Source organism: Nematostella vectensis, chromosome 3 (assembly GCF_932526225.1).
Source record: "Nematostella vectensis chromosome 3, jaNemVect1.1, whole genome shotgun sequence".
Taxonomy (NCBI): Eukaryota; Metazoa; Cnidaria; class Anthozoa; order Actiniaria; family Edwardsiidae; genus Nematostella; species Nematostella vectensis.
Window position 1 is genome coordinate 16,174,407 of NC_064036.1, and position 15,196 is coordinate 16,189,602.

At 39.9% G+C, this 15,196-nt stretch overlaps 1 protein-coding gene across 5 annotated transcripts in view; it reads right to left on the reverse strand.

Annotated features, from left to right (window-relative positions):
* LOC5507175 (tyrosine-protein kinase BAZ1B) overlaps window positions 1-15,196 on the reverse strand; it is an 18,865-nt gene continuing 3,669 nt past the window's right edge. For 3 of the 5 annotated variants that reach the window (XM_048724428.1, XM_048724429.1, XM_048724432.1), the window contains 31 exons: window positions 14,402-14,498; window positions 14,266-14,328; window positions 13,429-14,187; window positions 13,248-13,330; window positions 12,896-13,111; window positions 12,518-12,550; window positions 12,411-12,447; window positions 11,820-11,988; window positions 11,588-11,694; window positions 11,070-11,222; window positions 10,863-10,931; window positions 9,788-9,876; window positions 9,624-9,714; window positions 9,523-9,550; window positions 9,086-9,293; window positions 8,887-8,941; window positions 8,328-8,665; window positions 7,827-7,982; window positions 7,465-7,525; window positions 7,287-7,385; window positions 6,778-6,981; window positions 6,175-6,318; window positions 5,451-5,516; window positions 5,045-5,211; window positions 4,400-4,449; window positions 3,503-3,800; window positions 3,348-3,417; window positions 2,522-2,605; window positions 1,516-1,659; window positions 424-1,085; window positions 1-158 (listed from right to left, as the gene is read on the reverse strand). In XM_048724428.1, the coding sequence (XP_048580385.1) occupies window positions 951-1,085; window positions 1,516-1,659; window positions 2,522-2,605; window positions 3,348-3,417; window positions 3,503-3,800; window positions 4,400-4,449; window positions 5,045-5,211; window positions 5,451-5,516; window positions 6,175-6,318; window positions 6,778-6,981; window positions 7,287-7,385; window positions 7,465-7,525; window positions 7,827-7,982; window positions 8,328-8,665; window positions 8,887-8,941; window positions 9,086-9,293; window positions 9,523-9,550; window positions 9,624-9,714; window positions 9,788-9,876; window positions 10,863-10,931; window positions 11,070-11,222; window positions 11,588-11,694; window positions 11,820-11,988; window positions 12,411-12,447; window positions 12,518-12,550; window positions 12,896-13,111; window positions 13,248-13,330; window positions 13,429-14,187; window positions 14,266-14,328; window positions 14,402-14,498 (4,273 nt within the window). In that variant the 3' untranslated portion in view covers window positions 1-158; window positions 424-950. The remainder of the gene's footprint in view (window positions 159-423; window positions 1,086-1,515; window positions 1,660-2,521; window positions 2,606-3,347; window positions 3,418-3,502; window positions 3,801-4,399; window positions 4,450-5,044; window positions 5,212-5,450; window positions 5,517-6,174; window positions 6,319-6,777; window positions 6,982-7,286; window positions 7,386-7,464; window positions 7,526-7,826; window positions 7,983-8,327; window positions 8,666-8,886; window positions 8,942-9,085; window positions 9,294-9,522; window positions 9,551-9,623; window positions 9,715-9,787; window positions 9,877-10,862; window positions 10,932-11,069; window positions 11,223-11,587; window positions 11,695-11,819; window positions 11,989-12,410; window positions 12,448-12,517; window positions 12,551-12,895; window positions 13,112-13,247; window positions 13,331-13,428; window positions 14,188-14,265; window positions 14,329-14,401; window positions 14,499-15,196) is intronic. The other 2 variants (XM_048724431.1, XM_048724430.1) reach the window with 2 other exon arrangements.

The following is a 15,196-nucleotide window of genomic DNA, read 5'->3' on the forward strand; positions in this document are numbered from 1 at the left end:
TAGTAATAGAACTGTTTTATTACTTTACAAATCCAGATAAAAAATAAAATACACTCAATAATTGCAATTGCGTTTAACCGAACGAGAAGATTCCTGGGCGAGATGTCTTAATTTCACGGGCCACGAGAAAATCAAGACTATGATCCAACAATGATAACCTTCCTCCCATCAGTCCTCGGGAAAATCAATACGGATAGAATCAAAAAGCCCAAACTGTCGCGATCTCGTACCAGAACAATGAATACAATACACCAAAAACTGGAAATCGACTCTGCCAAATTTTCGTCTTTAATAAGACTTCTTCAGGGCAGACTCAAGTCTGCCCAATTACATGGACTCAAGTCTGCCCTGAAGAAGTCTTATTAAAGACGAAAATTTGGCAGAGTCGATTTCCAGTTTTTGGTGTATTCCAACAATGATAACAATACTTTAATAACTACTAGTGTAGCGGCGAATTTAGATTTTATCGTATGTATTTGTTTTTTGAATTCATGACTTTTATGATAAGTTATGGAAGTGGTATCATCTTAAACAAAAATCAAACGGTTACGTATTGTACAAGACTGCACGGCTACTTTTGTAAGGCATACGCCAAAGATCTACAAAGAGATGCGGCAAATAGTGCAAAATCTTAATCCTTGATTTGTGGTCAGTTGCGTAACCTTCGTGATGCTCTTGGCTTGTATAATTTGGGCATTAGCGTGACATTCATGACGGTCTTGGTGTGGTCATTTGCGTGACCTTCGTGACGGTCTTGGTGTAACGGATGTGGTCATTTGCGTGACATTCATGACGGTCTTGGTGTGACGGATGTGGTCATTTGCCAGACCTTTGTAACAGTCACTTGGTGTAACGGATGTGGTCATTGTCATGACCTTCGTGACGGTCTTGGTGTGACGGATGTTGTCATTTTCGTGACATTCATGACGGTCTTGGTGTGACGGATGTGGTCATTTTCGTGACCTTCGTGACGGTCTACAAGCGGGTTTCGCTGCTGGCGTGACAAGTCTGGGTAAATGTTCCTTCAGTAGCTGATCGAACACCTTACTCAGTCTTTCCCCGGTCTGGCCTACCTCCGTAGTGATCTGCAAATGATGAATACGCACGGCTTAGAACGCTGATAAAACAAGACTGCTTTTCATTTGCTGCAATATAGCTAATAAAAGCTATATCGAATTTACAATGAAAACGTTTCAAACAAGTTAGCGCTGCTTGCACGATAGGTTAAAAAAAATCAAGGAGACTTATAGAAGATATTTTTGTCGTTGTTTGTTAGGACTCTAAATACAAAATGGCATAGACATTATGAGTTTGTTAGTGCTGTTTGCACTAGGCCTTAGAAACCAAGACGACATTGGGTGTTTGGTTTGTGTACACGGGGCAAAAAAAAAATAAAAAGGCGTAGGCTGACGAGTTTATTTGCGCCGTTTACGCGGAGCGTTGAAAAACAGGGAGATGCATGCATATGGGGGGTTTGATTGCGGTGTCATGAGCGAAAAAGGGCGTGGCACTCACGTGGTTGTACTTGTCACAGTTGATGAATACGAGTCTCACGTGTTGCACAAAGGCCTCCGCCTCCTCGTATCGCATCAACGTCAGGTTATCTTTAATAGTGCCGAGATCCATCGGTTCTGATACGAGTTCGAGGTAGTCCGTCACCTGGTAGGAAAAAATCGATATAGATATTTTATAGGGAAGGATGAGTGGCCCTGTTTGCAGAGCGTTGCTATGTAATGGGGACTGTTTCCCGGTTCTGACTTGAGTTGAGTTGGTCTGCTTTCGTCTTTGCACCAAAGGTTTCATGAGCCGTATGGCGAGGCGCCATTCTTAGGGCGCCTCCTATACCTTTGACCCAACCAAGAAACATTTGGTAATTTTTGGCATTACCGTTCTAGATGTATTTTCACACTTTTCGCGCTAGATTAGTTTGTGGTGAGATCAGGTTAACGCGCGAAAGCTGCCAGATTTTGAAGTAAACAATAAAACGTAAATATTAGACCAATCGTACAGTTCTCTAGATAGCGGTGCTGGGGCCGAAATCTCCAGCTTAGCCGTAAAGTCTTATGCTGCCATACGGTGTTTTAGCGCATGTCTGGAAGTATAGTATATTTTTGTGGTGAGATCAGGTTAACGCGCGAAAGCTGCCAGATTTTGAAGTAAACAATAAATCGTAAATATTAGACCAAAAAGATAGCCAGGGATTTCCAACCTCTAAAAGGTAGCCATATGACCCGAACCAAAACCGCTGTGGAAAGATAACTTTCCATGCCCTACTCTCACCTAATGAGCCAACAGGCTGGTTGCCATATCATCGCAGTCGATCGCAAGCCATCATGTGCGATTATATGGAAACTCAACCTGCGATTTTGTGTGATCAGATGGAAAGCACTTGCGATCGAACTGCAATCGTACGGTCAAATTTACTGCGAGTGCGATCATATTGAGAGCAGCGTTGAGGTCGCTCAATAAAAGTGCACTTCTCAGGAGCGCCCAGAGAGAGCTGAATAGGAATCGCCCTCACCTCCTTCGTGTTGACGGGTTGTAGGAACGGCCAGCTGTCCTCATTCCGCACGAGCTCAGTCAGGATTAACTCACACGCATCAAGCTACCAAAACAAGACCTTGTCTAGGAGCAGTTACATAATACAACGACAACTACAAAACGAGCAGTGACATACAACGACAGCAACTAAAAACGACAACGGCAACAAAACGAAAACAACAACAAAACAACAACGGCTACAAAACGGAAACAACAACAAAACGACAACGGCAACAAAATTACAACAAACGACAACGGCTACAAAACAACAACGGCAACAGAACGACAACGGCAACAAAACGAAAACAACAAAACGACAACGACAACAAAAGGAAAAAAACAACAAAAAAACGACAACGGCAACAAACGTCAACAAACGACAGCGGCAACAAAAAGACAACGGCAACAAAAAGACAACGGCAACAAAACGGCAACGACAACAAAACGACAACGGCAGCAAAACGAAAACAACGACAAAATGACAACGGTAACAATGCAAACTAAATATTGGTAACAACAAAAATTAAAACAACGGTAAGGATTATATTGATGCTGATAATTAATTGGACCAATCATGAATGAAGATGGCGGCGGGGTTACAGATGATAATTAGACTGACAATGATGATAACCTGTGATCATGAACACTTCGATGATATTTATTAATGATGATGGCGATATGATAAGAAATGGTTTTGAAGGAGAAGTTTTTTGTGGTTTTCTTGTTGATTGTTGATGGAGGCGAAGTTGTTATTAATGAGAATTGTGTGATAAAGATGATGATTAAGGTTAACATTGGTAACCTACCTCGGGGTTTATTCTTCGCCGCTTTGTTGACGGATTTTCTGGGGTTGCTTTCTGCTTGGTAGGTTCAGATCTAATTTCAGGATGTTGAGAGAAGCAAACACATTACTAAATGTACAGCTATGCAACAGAGTTGACTGTAGGCAATATCGAAATACCTTCTAGGTTTGGGAGTCTTTGGCTGTTCATCCTCCGACTCTTCTGAATCGCTCTCAATAGCGCGGCGTTTTCGCGAATTCCCGCGACTATTAGTCGCTTGCTCGCTAGGTGAGCCCCCTGCATCTTTCTTGTTTCGCGTGGTGTTGCGGGAGGAAGGTGGCTCTTCCGTGGGGCTTTCTCTTCCACGACGTTGCTTCTTGCTCGGCCCAGACGAAACAGAGCTGTCGCTATCCGATCTTTCCGGGGTTGAGCTGCGCCGCTTATGCTTCTTGGCTTCAGGTTTGGTGCTTTGTTTGGCTAGGGGAAAATGATCAATAGCACTCCTAACATGTTATTTTTGTGAAACTGACTTGTCAGTAAGGTCATGCAGATACACCAGGCCCCTTGGCCTTTGACATGCGCCTGACTTTTACTTGTCAGAGACACGGGGCCGGGAGTTTTACTTGTCAGAGACACGGGACCGGGAGTTTTACTTGTCAGAGACACGGGACCGGAAGTTTTACTTGACAGAGACACGGGACCGGGAGTTTTACTTGTCAGAGACACGGGACTGGGAGTTTTACTTGTCAGAGACACGGGACCGGGAGTTTTACTTGTCAGAGACACGGGACCGGGAGTTTTACTTGTCAGAGACACGGGACCGGGAGTTTTACTTGTCAGAGACACGGGGACCGAGAGTTTTACTTGTAAGAGACACGGGACTGGGACTCAAAAGAGAGAGAAACAATAAGAGCTCTAACAATTTCCATAAAAAAAACACAGACAAATTGTGATTTTTGTCACCCGCGTTTTTAATGCAATACGTGTTACGACAGAAAAAACATTAATTATTATACATAACCAAGAGAGTATGGTCACACCCTCTTGACATAACCGATTTTCTAGAGCATACTTACAGGTGTTTTTCTTCTTAGGGTTCTTGCATCCCGAGCATACCCAAGAGCCTCTGCAACAACGCAATGGGCCAATTTAATGATTTTAAGATTACGGGCTTTAATCTGATCGTCATTGATGTTTGGGTTTAGCGGGAAAATAAACATATACATACATGATTATATACTTTAGCAATAGTACGAAGTCATTTCAAAAGTGAAAATATCATTTCCATCTACCGTAATGACTGGAATAAGCGCCCGGGTGCATGCATCCTTACGAAATGGGCGAATATAGCTGAGATAATTCATTGCGCTTATAACATTTTTGCAAAGACATTTTGTTGCCATATAAAAGCTTTGATTATATACTTTCTCTAAGAAAGGTATATATATTCTGATTAGTCAAAGTTGTTCAGCATGGCCCGCTTTCTGTGTCCTCACTGTAAAAGGTTATATGCTATCGTAAACATCCCTTTTACATTTTGTGACCTTTATTTAATCCTCACACAAGGCGTTCCGTAAATTGTCCCGATTCACTCATCCTCGTTATGTAATAACCAGGAATTCTAGAATACGCGATGGGATCATACCACGGGTTGGGCAAGTAGAACAACTGAGAGGAAGCAAAGATATCCTTTGGATTACTTTCCCGGACCCATTCACTACCTGGGCACGTAGCGTAGCGGGGGATGATGGCACTCTCGGTGGTACACACGGGGGCATCCGTCACAGCAGATCAACTCGTCGCCCCCCTGTTCACATTCGTGGCAATAATCCTCATGGCCGTCTTCTTCCGATTCGTCACTGGAGTCATCCGAGTCATCGTCAGAACTCTGTATAGGGTTAACAAGGAGATAATGAAACCACAGAAGAATCGTACTCAAGTTAAAACAAAAATAGGGAGCTTAAGTTGGCGAGCGACTTTCTGCATCTCCAAAGAATGCGAACAACGCAGCATTGATGGGCCAGGAATGCGGTATGTTTTGCTAATTGCATGAGGTTCAAGTTTGTAAGGGAACAAGGGGGTAAAAAGCTAACACTGCAGTGTTTTTGAGAGAGTCGAAACACCCACCTCGTCTTCATCGTCCTGTTCCTCCGCATTGTAACTACGGTTGGTGCGCTCTCTTCGGGTTACAGGCTACGAGGTGAGAAACACAGGTCAAGAAAAGGTGTTTTGGTATATCGTTTCACAATTAAAAATAATGTCAAGAATCACAATGAAGGAAGGAAAATGCATAAGGCGTTTTGCTAGAATGCATTTATTTACTCAAAAGTAGAGGGCTTGTTGCACTGAGCTGAGAGTAGAAGTGTAATTATATGCTTTGGGCACATTTTCATCTAGTTTTTATCAGTAGCGCCTTTTTTTTTCTTTCTGCGGTGAAATTGAAAAAAAATTGCGGTGAAAAAGTCCCAAAAGTTGTGAATACAAACGTGTAACGGGGCAAGTTTTGTCTTCTGATATTCAGTCTGCCAAAACGCTTAGTTAATAAGACTTCTCTTATTAACTCTTATTTTTTTTTCTTTCTCGATTTGTGTTTGTGTGTGTGTGTTTTTTATATAAGTATGAAAAAAATATGGAAGCTCTCCTAACAAATATTTATTTAATTAATCTGACTGTCCGAACTATCAAATATGTATTTTTCTGTTAAGATTTAGGAGGTCCGTCTCGTATAAGCCTTGCGGTTTCTTACGGTCCTCCTTGTCACACTATGTAAATTATTATATTATTATCTTTATTTTTAAAAAAGGAATTAAGTGACAAAACAATAAACTGAAACTGAAGTTGTTTCACTCACCTTACAAGCAGGACACTTCCACTCGCCTAGGGGTATTCTATCCAGAGAGGGCCGAAGACAGAACAGATGGTAACCCATGTTACACTCATCACACAGGAGGAGCGTCTCATCACTGCGACTCTTACGGCGGCATACTTTGCATTTCTAGGCGAGAGGTAATACCGGGGGTTAGAATATACAAGTCCCATTATACAAGGACATGCGCTCTGCCGTGGAAACGGACAAAGCTTTAACAGACTCAAGAATAACAGTTATAACTGACACAGGAGATGTTATGATGCGCGTTAAAGTTTTTTGTGTGGCAATCAAAAAGATTTTTTTAATCCTTATCGGCATACTTTCTTAAACTGTCAAGGTGGTCAAAAAATCGCGCGTAGAAATATATTTCATGGATGACTTTGATGAATAGTAGAAAGCCGTTAATACGAAAGGTTAGACATCTTCGGGACCCCTCCTAAGGATTCTGTTTGGAGGTAAGAGACAAGAAGTTTTCAATTAGAAAACTTCTAATGAAGGGGATAGAAGGTTAAATATGATTGAATATTGGTGAAATACAAGTGGAATGGAGTAGTAATCTTAAAGTGCCAATCAGGGCAAACGTACCACATTTTCCGCGGAGAGATCCCACACAATCGCGGAGTCGAGAATGCCTAGAAGAAGATGAAGGCGGGAGAGGGTAGATGCACTCAAGGCTGCCTCCTTCCAACAGATCACTGCCTCCTTCCCTCCCTCCTCCTTCTCCTGGTCGAAGATGCCTTTCAGGAATCGAGGAAAGACTGCTTCTTGAAGACGAACCAGCAGTTGTCCCTGATATTAAGTTCCATTAGCATTACATTTTATTGCTACCATTATCCCAGATATGTTTTCGTTTATGTCTCTAACGTGTTTGCACAAATGCATCATCATAAATGCATATTTCTCTCTATCAATTGCGAGTCAATTTCAAATCCAAATTGCATTCTCATTCTTTCTTATTCGTTCTTGCATAAGATTTATGCTTTCCAATTCGACAATGATCCTAAACGTGACTCTAACGTATCCTTCACATCTACTACCCTTAGTGTGTTGCCACATAATAATAAAATGGTAATAAAACTAGGAAGATGTATTACCATTTTATTCCCCTTCTCGACTTGCTTGTGGAACTTGTCCATGTTGGGTAGGTCACCAAGGTTGCCTCTGACCATCCGGTCCACGACGTCAAGGAGATCCTATAGGAATCAAGCTCGCCAGATGAACATTACATTAATAAAATATCTAACTAGAATCTAATAAGTCTCGGGAACTTACCTCCTTTAAATAGGAGAGCAGTTCGTTTCCCTCTGATGTCTCAGTAGGGGCAATGGATAACCTTAATGAATAAAGAAACGTCAGAAATGTCAATTCATCTTTGCCAATTTGTGTGTCAGCTTATACATATCTCCTCCTTCCAACCATCCTGAGGGACAAAGGAGGGTAGAGCGTTGGGGAAGAATGCAACGTAGATGAGTTAATAGCCTTTCTTATTTTCCACGTGCTTCATTACTTGCATGCCCTGCTCTCTATTTGTCAGATAATAATTTCAGTTTATTTCTCTTGTCACATAAACAATACGGATTACAGATTCCATTCCATTTCTCACACAATGAACACTCCCAGTCACCTCAATATACCTTTTCTTCATCACTTTTTGAATGCTGATCTCAGCTGCCTCGAGTTGCTCACGTAACTTACTCTCCCGCTCCCCACGAGGAGATAGAGCAGCTTTGAAGGCATCGATATCCGCTACATCGTCATAGTATGACCAGCTGTATGGGACATCCCTGAACCTGATAGCAAAGCAGAGTATTTCGTTGTATTTCAAACATTTGTTTCTTAAATCTGTGAAGATAAGTTTAAGTATTCAATTCCTTGGAGACAAGAGACACCGTTTACATGATACACCCTATTTACTGCGATTTTCAATGTGCTGTAAGCCACGATAGAATTGCCAATACAAAGCCCAATCGTGTAAATCAAAACGCTTTCTATAAGAATTTCGGTGGCTTCTGATTACAGCGAAACGCCAACCATCAAACGCAGGGGTAGTGCCAATATCTGTTCTCAATATGGCAGTTGAAAAACATCGTGGAGAGTGATTAAATAATAATTTCAAGCGTAAGGGGAAAACTCACTTCAGTCCTTTGGGTTTTTCTTGGACTTGATCAGGTTGTATTTCAATCACCTCTGCACTCTGAGGGTTCTCCTCACTCGCATTGGTATCAACGCCACTCAGCTCCATTGGGCTCTGATGCTCCTCAGTATCTGCGTCCTTCACAGAAGAAGCCACCCTACTCTCCATTTCAGCTATCTCAGGAGCTTCCACCATGTAGTCAAGCTCTTCCTTTGACATCCAGCCATCTTCAACAAACAGGCCGCTGACTGGTCCATCAAAGAGCCAGTACCGCCTGTGGTAGCGATCAAAACCCAGAGGTTGCTTCCTCATGCAGCACTCCAGTTTCTCAATTATTCCCTAAAGAGACAAGGAGAACATGAAAATAAGAAGTCTACATTAATACTGCAATTCGGTACAAACCTGTTGAGACTCCCCTTTTCCCCCCACAAAGCAATGTTGTGTGAGACGGGATGCTAATACAGTAGGCATAAAGGTTCGCGGTGTTCATCATTGGTGAGAGGGGGAAAAGTATTAAATAAAAAAAGCTGTTGAAAAATCATGGAAGAACAGCTTTTTACCTGCCGTCTTTCTTCAAGAAGTTCCTTCTTTCGCTTCTCTTCATCACGCATTCTCCTAAATAGCAAAATTAAATTAGTGAACAATATAGTATGTTCTCTCCTCAAATAAACCCATTTATTGCCCTCTTTTTCATTTTTCATGCTTTACTTGACATTCTCACATTTTCAGCTGCTCTACGATGCATTGTGGTGGGCTTACCTTTCTCGTTCCTCTTTTTCTCTCTTTTCACGCTCATGTTGGTTTAATTCAATCATTTGTCGTCGGCTCTTTATGGTCTGAACAAGGGCATTAGCTTCTTCCTTGTCATTTGGATCATTTTTATTTTCTTGATCCTTCCTCCCTTTATTCTCAGAACTAAGTGCTGATACGATCGATGGCTGCTTGTTTTGGTGTTCATCCTTGGCCCCTGTGTGAGTACAAAAGAAACAACGGTATAAAGAATAGTAACCTGAGTTTGTCTTTAGACTACTATTTGTGCATCACAATGTTAATTTTCACATAAAGAGCAAGCACAAGAGAGCCCAACTGTTTCATCTCCTTTTGCATGCATTTCACCAAATTTTGACCATGGAATTTAAACAGAAGTCGTGCTATCAACGTGCTCAATCACAATAGGCATTTCAATGTTCCCTTACCACTGTCTTTACTTGTTGTTTCAGATGCCTTGAAAGAAACAAGCATTTTAGAAAATAATTCAATTGTTTGCGAGAAACAAAAAAACCTTCCAAAAACCTACCATTGCCATAGCTATTTTCTTCTCCTTTTCCTTTTGCTTTTCAAGGCTTTGTGCCTTTTTTGAGTTTTTCTGCTCAAGCTTTCTCTCTTTCCTTTAAATATACATAAGGGTGGATGAATAAATGCAGAAAACAGTGTTATGACCATATGATGTTGATGTCTTACCTGATGTCATCAACTTGGTCCATGCTATCCTCCAGGTAGTTATCGAGGGCATCAGTGGACAAGACATCATGACAAAGAGCAACAATCACCTGGAACAGAAATAAATAATGTAAATGCCTGTTACAGTGAAGCAAGCAAAATCACTTGCTCTGCAGAACATTAACTCAATGCAGCTGCAAGTGGAAATGCATTTGTGTGATACATTCAGCCTTTTCCATTAAAACCATTACTGTACAGTACAGACTGTATGTGTTTTAACATTCCGCGCGTGGATTCGGCGTGGATTCTGAGGGGATTTTACGTGGATTTTGCGTGGATTCTGAGTCCTCTTAGTTTGTCCATGCACCTCTGTGGGATCCACGCACTAAAATCCACGCAGTAGTTTTGCTCATTAAAAGATCGAGCGTACATTATATCGGAGTGACGTTACAATATATATAAAGAGAAGATAAGTGAAGGCGCTACGAAACATCAAGTTTACAAAGTTCGCTTAACTTTACACGGATACATCTGCTGACCCGAGAGGACAAATAAAACAAAAAGATATCTAAATCCATACACACATCCCCGGTGATATTGACGCATTAAAAAGATTTCTAGCAGAGAAGAGATGATTTTAGAGCCAACGGAAAGACAACATGGCAGAGTCGCGATACCCGTTGAAGGTGCAAATACACACAAATAAAAAAAAACACAAGCGCAACTTTGGTGAACTTATAATACACTGAAATTTATGGATTGAAGTTGGGTTTTTCGATTCCCCCAATAATAGAACGCCAAATACAGTTCATAATTTTAGCGGCGGGACGTTCTAAATCATTGAGTTTCTTCAAGTTCTTATGAACTTATCGAGCAAGTGTGAGATAACAGGTACTTCTTCTCTGAACCTAAAGTTTTGGCCAGTTGATATGCGACAGTTAACTCCAAGTACGTTCGCTATTTTCATCTGTTTCTGACAAGCGTATTTTGCTTTTTGCTACTTATTTTTAATTAACATCAACATGAACACATTTTTATTGATCTTGTTGTCCTAGCTGTTGTTATCCCAACAGAAGAAATGGGAAGGAAATTTCACCTTAAGTTTTTCTTGGGGATCAAGAGTAAAAAATTCCCTTTTCTCAGTGGTCTTTACTACATCCAGGACCTGTGGATTTGTACAAAAACAAATAGAAATATTACTTATGAATTTTCAAAAAAAAAGATAATACATGTGATTTAGGGCTTTGCTACCAATACACATTACTGTAAGGTATTCGCTTTGGTTGAAGCGATTGTGTTATACCTGCTCATCAAGATCAAAACCCCTCCTTCCATCCTTCATTTTGGTTGCATCCATTGCTTTGGCTTGTAGGTATAACCTCGCCAGCTCAGACGCAGAATGGTTTGTCAGAGGCATGTTGGAAAGCTTCATTCCTAAATGAGCGAAGGATACTCTCTGGAATGTAATCAAGAGTAATGTGACATGTGAGTATCTCATAAGCGCTGATGATATTATCTTGCCACAGAGTTAGTTGTATCAATGCAACCAACTAAGAAGAAGAATTTGTAACAAAACAACAAGGATTTTGGAGAGGAAAGGGAATTCTTCGTCGCCTGATACCAATGCTTTCATGATGGAATCTGAAATAAACTATCAGAGAACAATTGCTATATAAAAACCTGACAAATTTTGAAAAAAAAAATTGTTATAAAAACATTCAAAATCAATTAAGATTTTGCATAGTAAAAAATGAGAGGAGAACCAACCTGCAGTGACAGCAAACTTCTCCTCCAAGACAAACAATTAAGACAACTCCTTACATTTAATCCTTGGAGATCCTGAAGAAGAATTTGTAACAAAACAACAAGGATTTTGGAGAGGACAGGGAATCCTTCGTCGCCTGATACCAATGCTTTCATGATGGAATCTGAAATAAACCATCAGAGAACGATTTCTATATAAAAACCTGACAAATTTTGAAAAAAAAATTGTTATAAAAACATTCAAAATCAATCAAGATTTTGCATAGTAAAAAATGAAAGGAGAACCAACCTGCCGTGACAGCAAACTTCTCCTCCAAGACAAACAATTCCTTAAAGGCTGTTACAAACTCCATAACCATGACTACATCTGCAAAGTTCTCTGGAGTGAGTTTATCAGGGATGACTACAGTCTTTGCTTCTGGTAGAGGAGTCAGCTCAAGTTCTGTGTCTTCAAAACGCTAGAGAAAAATGATACAACAATATATGGGAGCAAACAGAGGGAATTTGGAATTCCAGGAAATGGTGGACAGGGTGGTGTGATCATTCAGTACCTACTACAGTGAGGGTTCAAAATAGCGGCCAGCCGGAGATAGCCAGCTGTTTTCTAGTCTTTGTTGGCTTTTTTTTCTGTATTTCGCTTTCAAAATTAGGGGATGCAGGCTTTTTGTCCACCACCAAAATCCAGAAAGCCGGCAAAATCTAGCAGATTTAAAAAGTTATTTTGAACCCTGACAGTATTTCCAAGAAAAAAAATTAAAAATTCTCAATTTCCCAAATCTTTTCATTACCAGAACAGAAATTTCAGGGAAAGTTACTTCTGTAAGGGAGTATAAATCTACTGTTATTGAAACCATATATTGTGATTGCATGAACATCTTACCTTAAGTTCTTCAAGCCGTTTTCTTTCTTTCTCTTCTCTGGAAGTGCAGAAACAATATGAAATTAAGCTTAATTTGATCACTGACATGGAATTAAATAATTGCATACCTTTTTACTTTCAGCTCCAGTCGCTTCTGCTTCCTGGAAATATGCATAGAAGAATGAGTATTTTTTTGCACATGTGACCAGACATTTACTATGATCACATTCCCTTTATAGTTACGTTACTTTACCATGCCCACAAAATCATACTTTTAGGCTGGAACTCAATCAGGAAGTTTAAGCCCCCTTTGAATGACACAAACATCAATGTTAATGTCCTTTGCCATGATGATTGGCTGGAATGGCTAATATCAATGAGACATTACATTTTTTCTCTGTCTTTATTGGCTAGTTTACTATATTTGCTAGTTCACTACTGTGATGAAAATCTGATAACTGTATTATGCATCAAATGGTAATATTAATAAATTTCAAGAAACTAACCTTCTTTCGGCCTTGATCTTGTTCTTCTCGTCTTCACTCAGTAAATTCCACTGATGTTTTTCACGGATCCTGTCCCACTTGGTCTTCACTACTTGTTTAGCAGGAGTTGAGAGAGGGAGGTTAAGAGCACTTGGCGAATGGATATCTTGATTTAAAGCTTTGGTGATTGCGCTTGCTAACATTTTAGGTCGGTCTTCTGTTACTGCTTGCTTGAACCTTTTTGGCAAGATAGTAAATATTATGTTAAAGGCAGCTCAGTGTTAAAGCATATAGCTTTTTGTACCTTGCGGGACAGGCTTGCTAAGTAACAAATTACTAAAAAGTGGGCCTTATATACATAATTGTGACTTACATTTCAGACAGAGTTTTCTGACGTTTCTTCCCTCCATCAGTCTCTATATTGCTGTGTTTTGTATCAATGCTGGGTGGCTTGTTCTGGGGAAGTCATTATTTCAATTTATTATTGTGCTGTCAGCTATAAGCTTGCCACCATTATGATATAAACAAATGCCTATAAATAAATGCAAACTTACCAGATGTTTTGAGGATTTCACCCTTCCAGGAGAACAGCTTATAACATCACCCTCACACACATTGTTTGAATGCCCAGTTGAATTTTTCAAGTCTCCAGGGCAAGTGGAGTTGTCAGATGACCCCTTTGTGGATTCTGATTTCTTTTTCTCCTTTTTACTTTCCTTTACAGGCTTGGAACTTTCATCTTTCCCTTTGTCTTTCTTCTTTTTGCGTTGTTTGTTTCCTGAGGTGTTAGTTGATTGACTGGAAAATTTCAAACATGTTGGAGTGATGTTGATTTTTCTGGCACATTTCTTCTCTGCCAAACTCTCTGAACCCAAACTCTCTGAACACTCAATGAACACACCCCCACTTGTCTTAGTAACTTTCACTGGGGATTCTTTAAGAGAAATAGGACAATTGTCTAGAGCTACAATAGGTGCTGTCTCTGATGGAAGATCCTCAGTGTTCTTTTTGTTTTTGTCTTGTTTGTTGGACTTTCCTTTGCTTTGCTTTTTTTGAAGTGTTTCCTTTTCCTTAGATTGAGTTGAAACAGTGGCGCTAGTCGAAGGGGATCTGGCAGTGAAGGCATCCAATGTTGACTGTCTATTCACTTTGAAGCAGTCCAGACTGCGTTGCAAGGGGTCAGACTTCTTTTGTTTGGATTTCATCTCAGGGCTGCCTCCCTTGCAGGTTTTCTTGGTGCTCTTATTCGCTTCCAATCTTGGTGTGCTTTTGTTTTCATGCTGGATTGTAACAAGTGGTTTAGCTTTACCATCCTAAAAAACAAGTTTATGTCCCATTGCTTTTTCAACATCCCTTGATTAATCACAATCAGTATTAGATAATGTACTTACAAGTTTCTTTGATTTGATTTTGCTAACTTTCTCTGGAATGTTATACTTGCTAACAAGTTCCTCCTTAGAAAAAAAACACATGCCAACGATAAAGTTTCAGTTTACTTGCAAATAACGTCATAATAAAATTACAAACCTTAATCTCTAATGGGGTTTGACCATTGAAAGGATGAGCCAGACTTGCACGAAGAAATATACCAATTAGCTTTCTTCCTGGGCGTTTACTTGCATGGCTACAGATATAGTAAAGGACATGTGACCAAGAGTGGATAGTGTCATTGGATTTATGTACCACAAAATTCAAGGGGGGAAGTGAAAAGGTATAGAGGAAGGATATGTCTTCAATAATGGACAAAATTACTGGATTTACACATAAACCCATGTATAGAAAATACAACTCAGTTTAGTGGTTTAGGGTTAAAAATACTAACAATAGATGAATCTTTTCTTTTTGAAAGTCACAATTTGGGAAGAGCATCTTTTGATCTATAGAGTAGATGTAAGAAATGGTTCCATGAACAAGACAAACCTTGATTATGAAAAGTAAATAAAATGTGCCTCATGATACCCATGGGATGCATGAGCTAAGGCATATTGTAGGTTAGTATAGGACAGAGGGGATAAGATGTCTGGAATACACTCTTTTTTTGTAAGAACATTAAATTTTCAGTTCAGGCTGGGCCATCTTTATAAGGCTAAAAAATGTTCTTAATTTTAGTGTATATATGTCATAATAAAATACCCAGCTTATAATAATGAATTATTATATAGAAGTTACACAAATGATCAATAGCAATTTTTGAGGTTGTTATCATGAACGCAATTTGATTTTGCATTTAAGAATGCATCACACCAAGAAAACAAGATTTTGCTGCTGTCTGAGCATCTTCAAATTTGGAGAAATCTCAGCAGGCTGGATGTTCTTATAAAT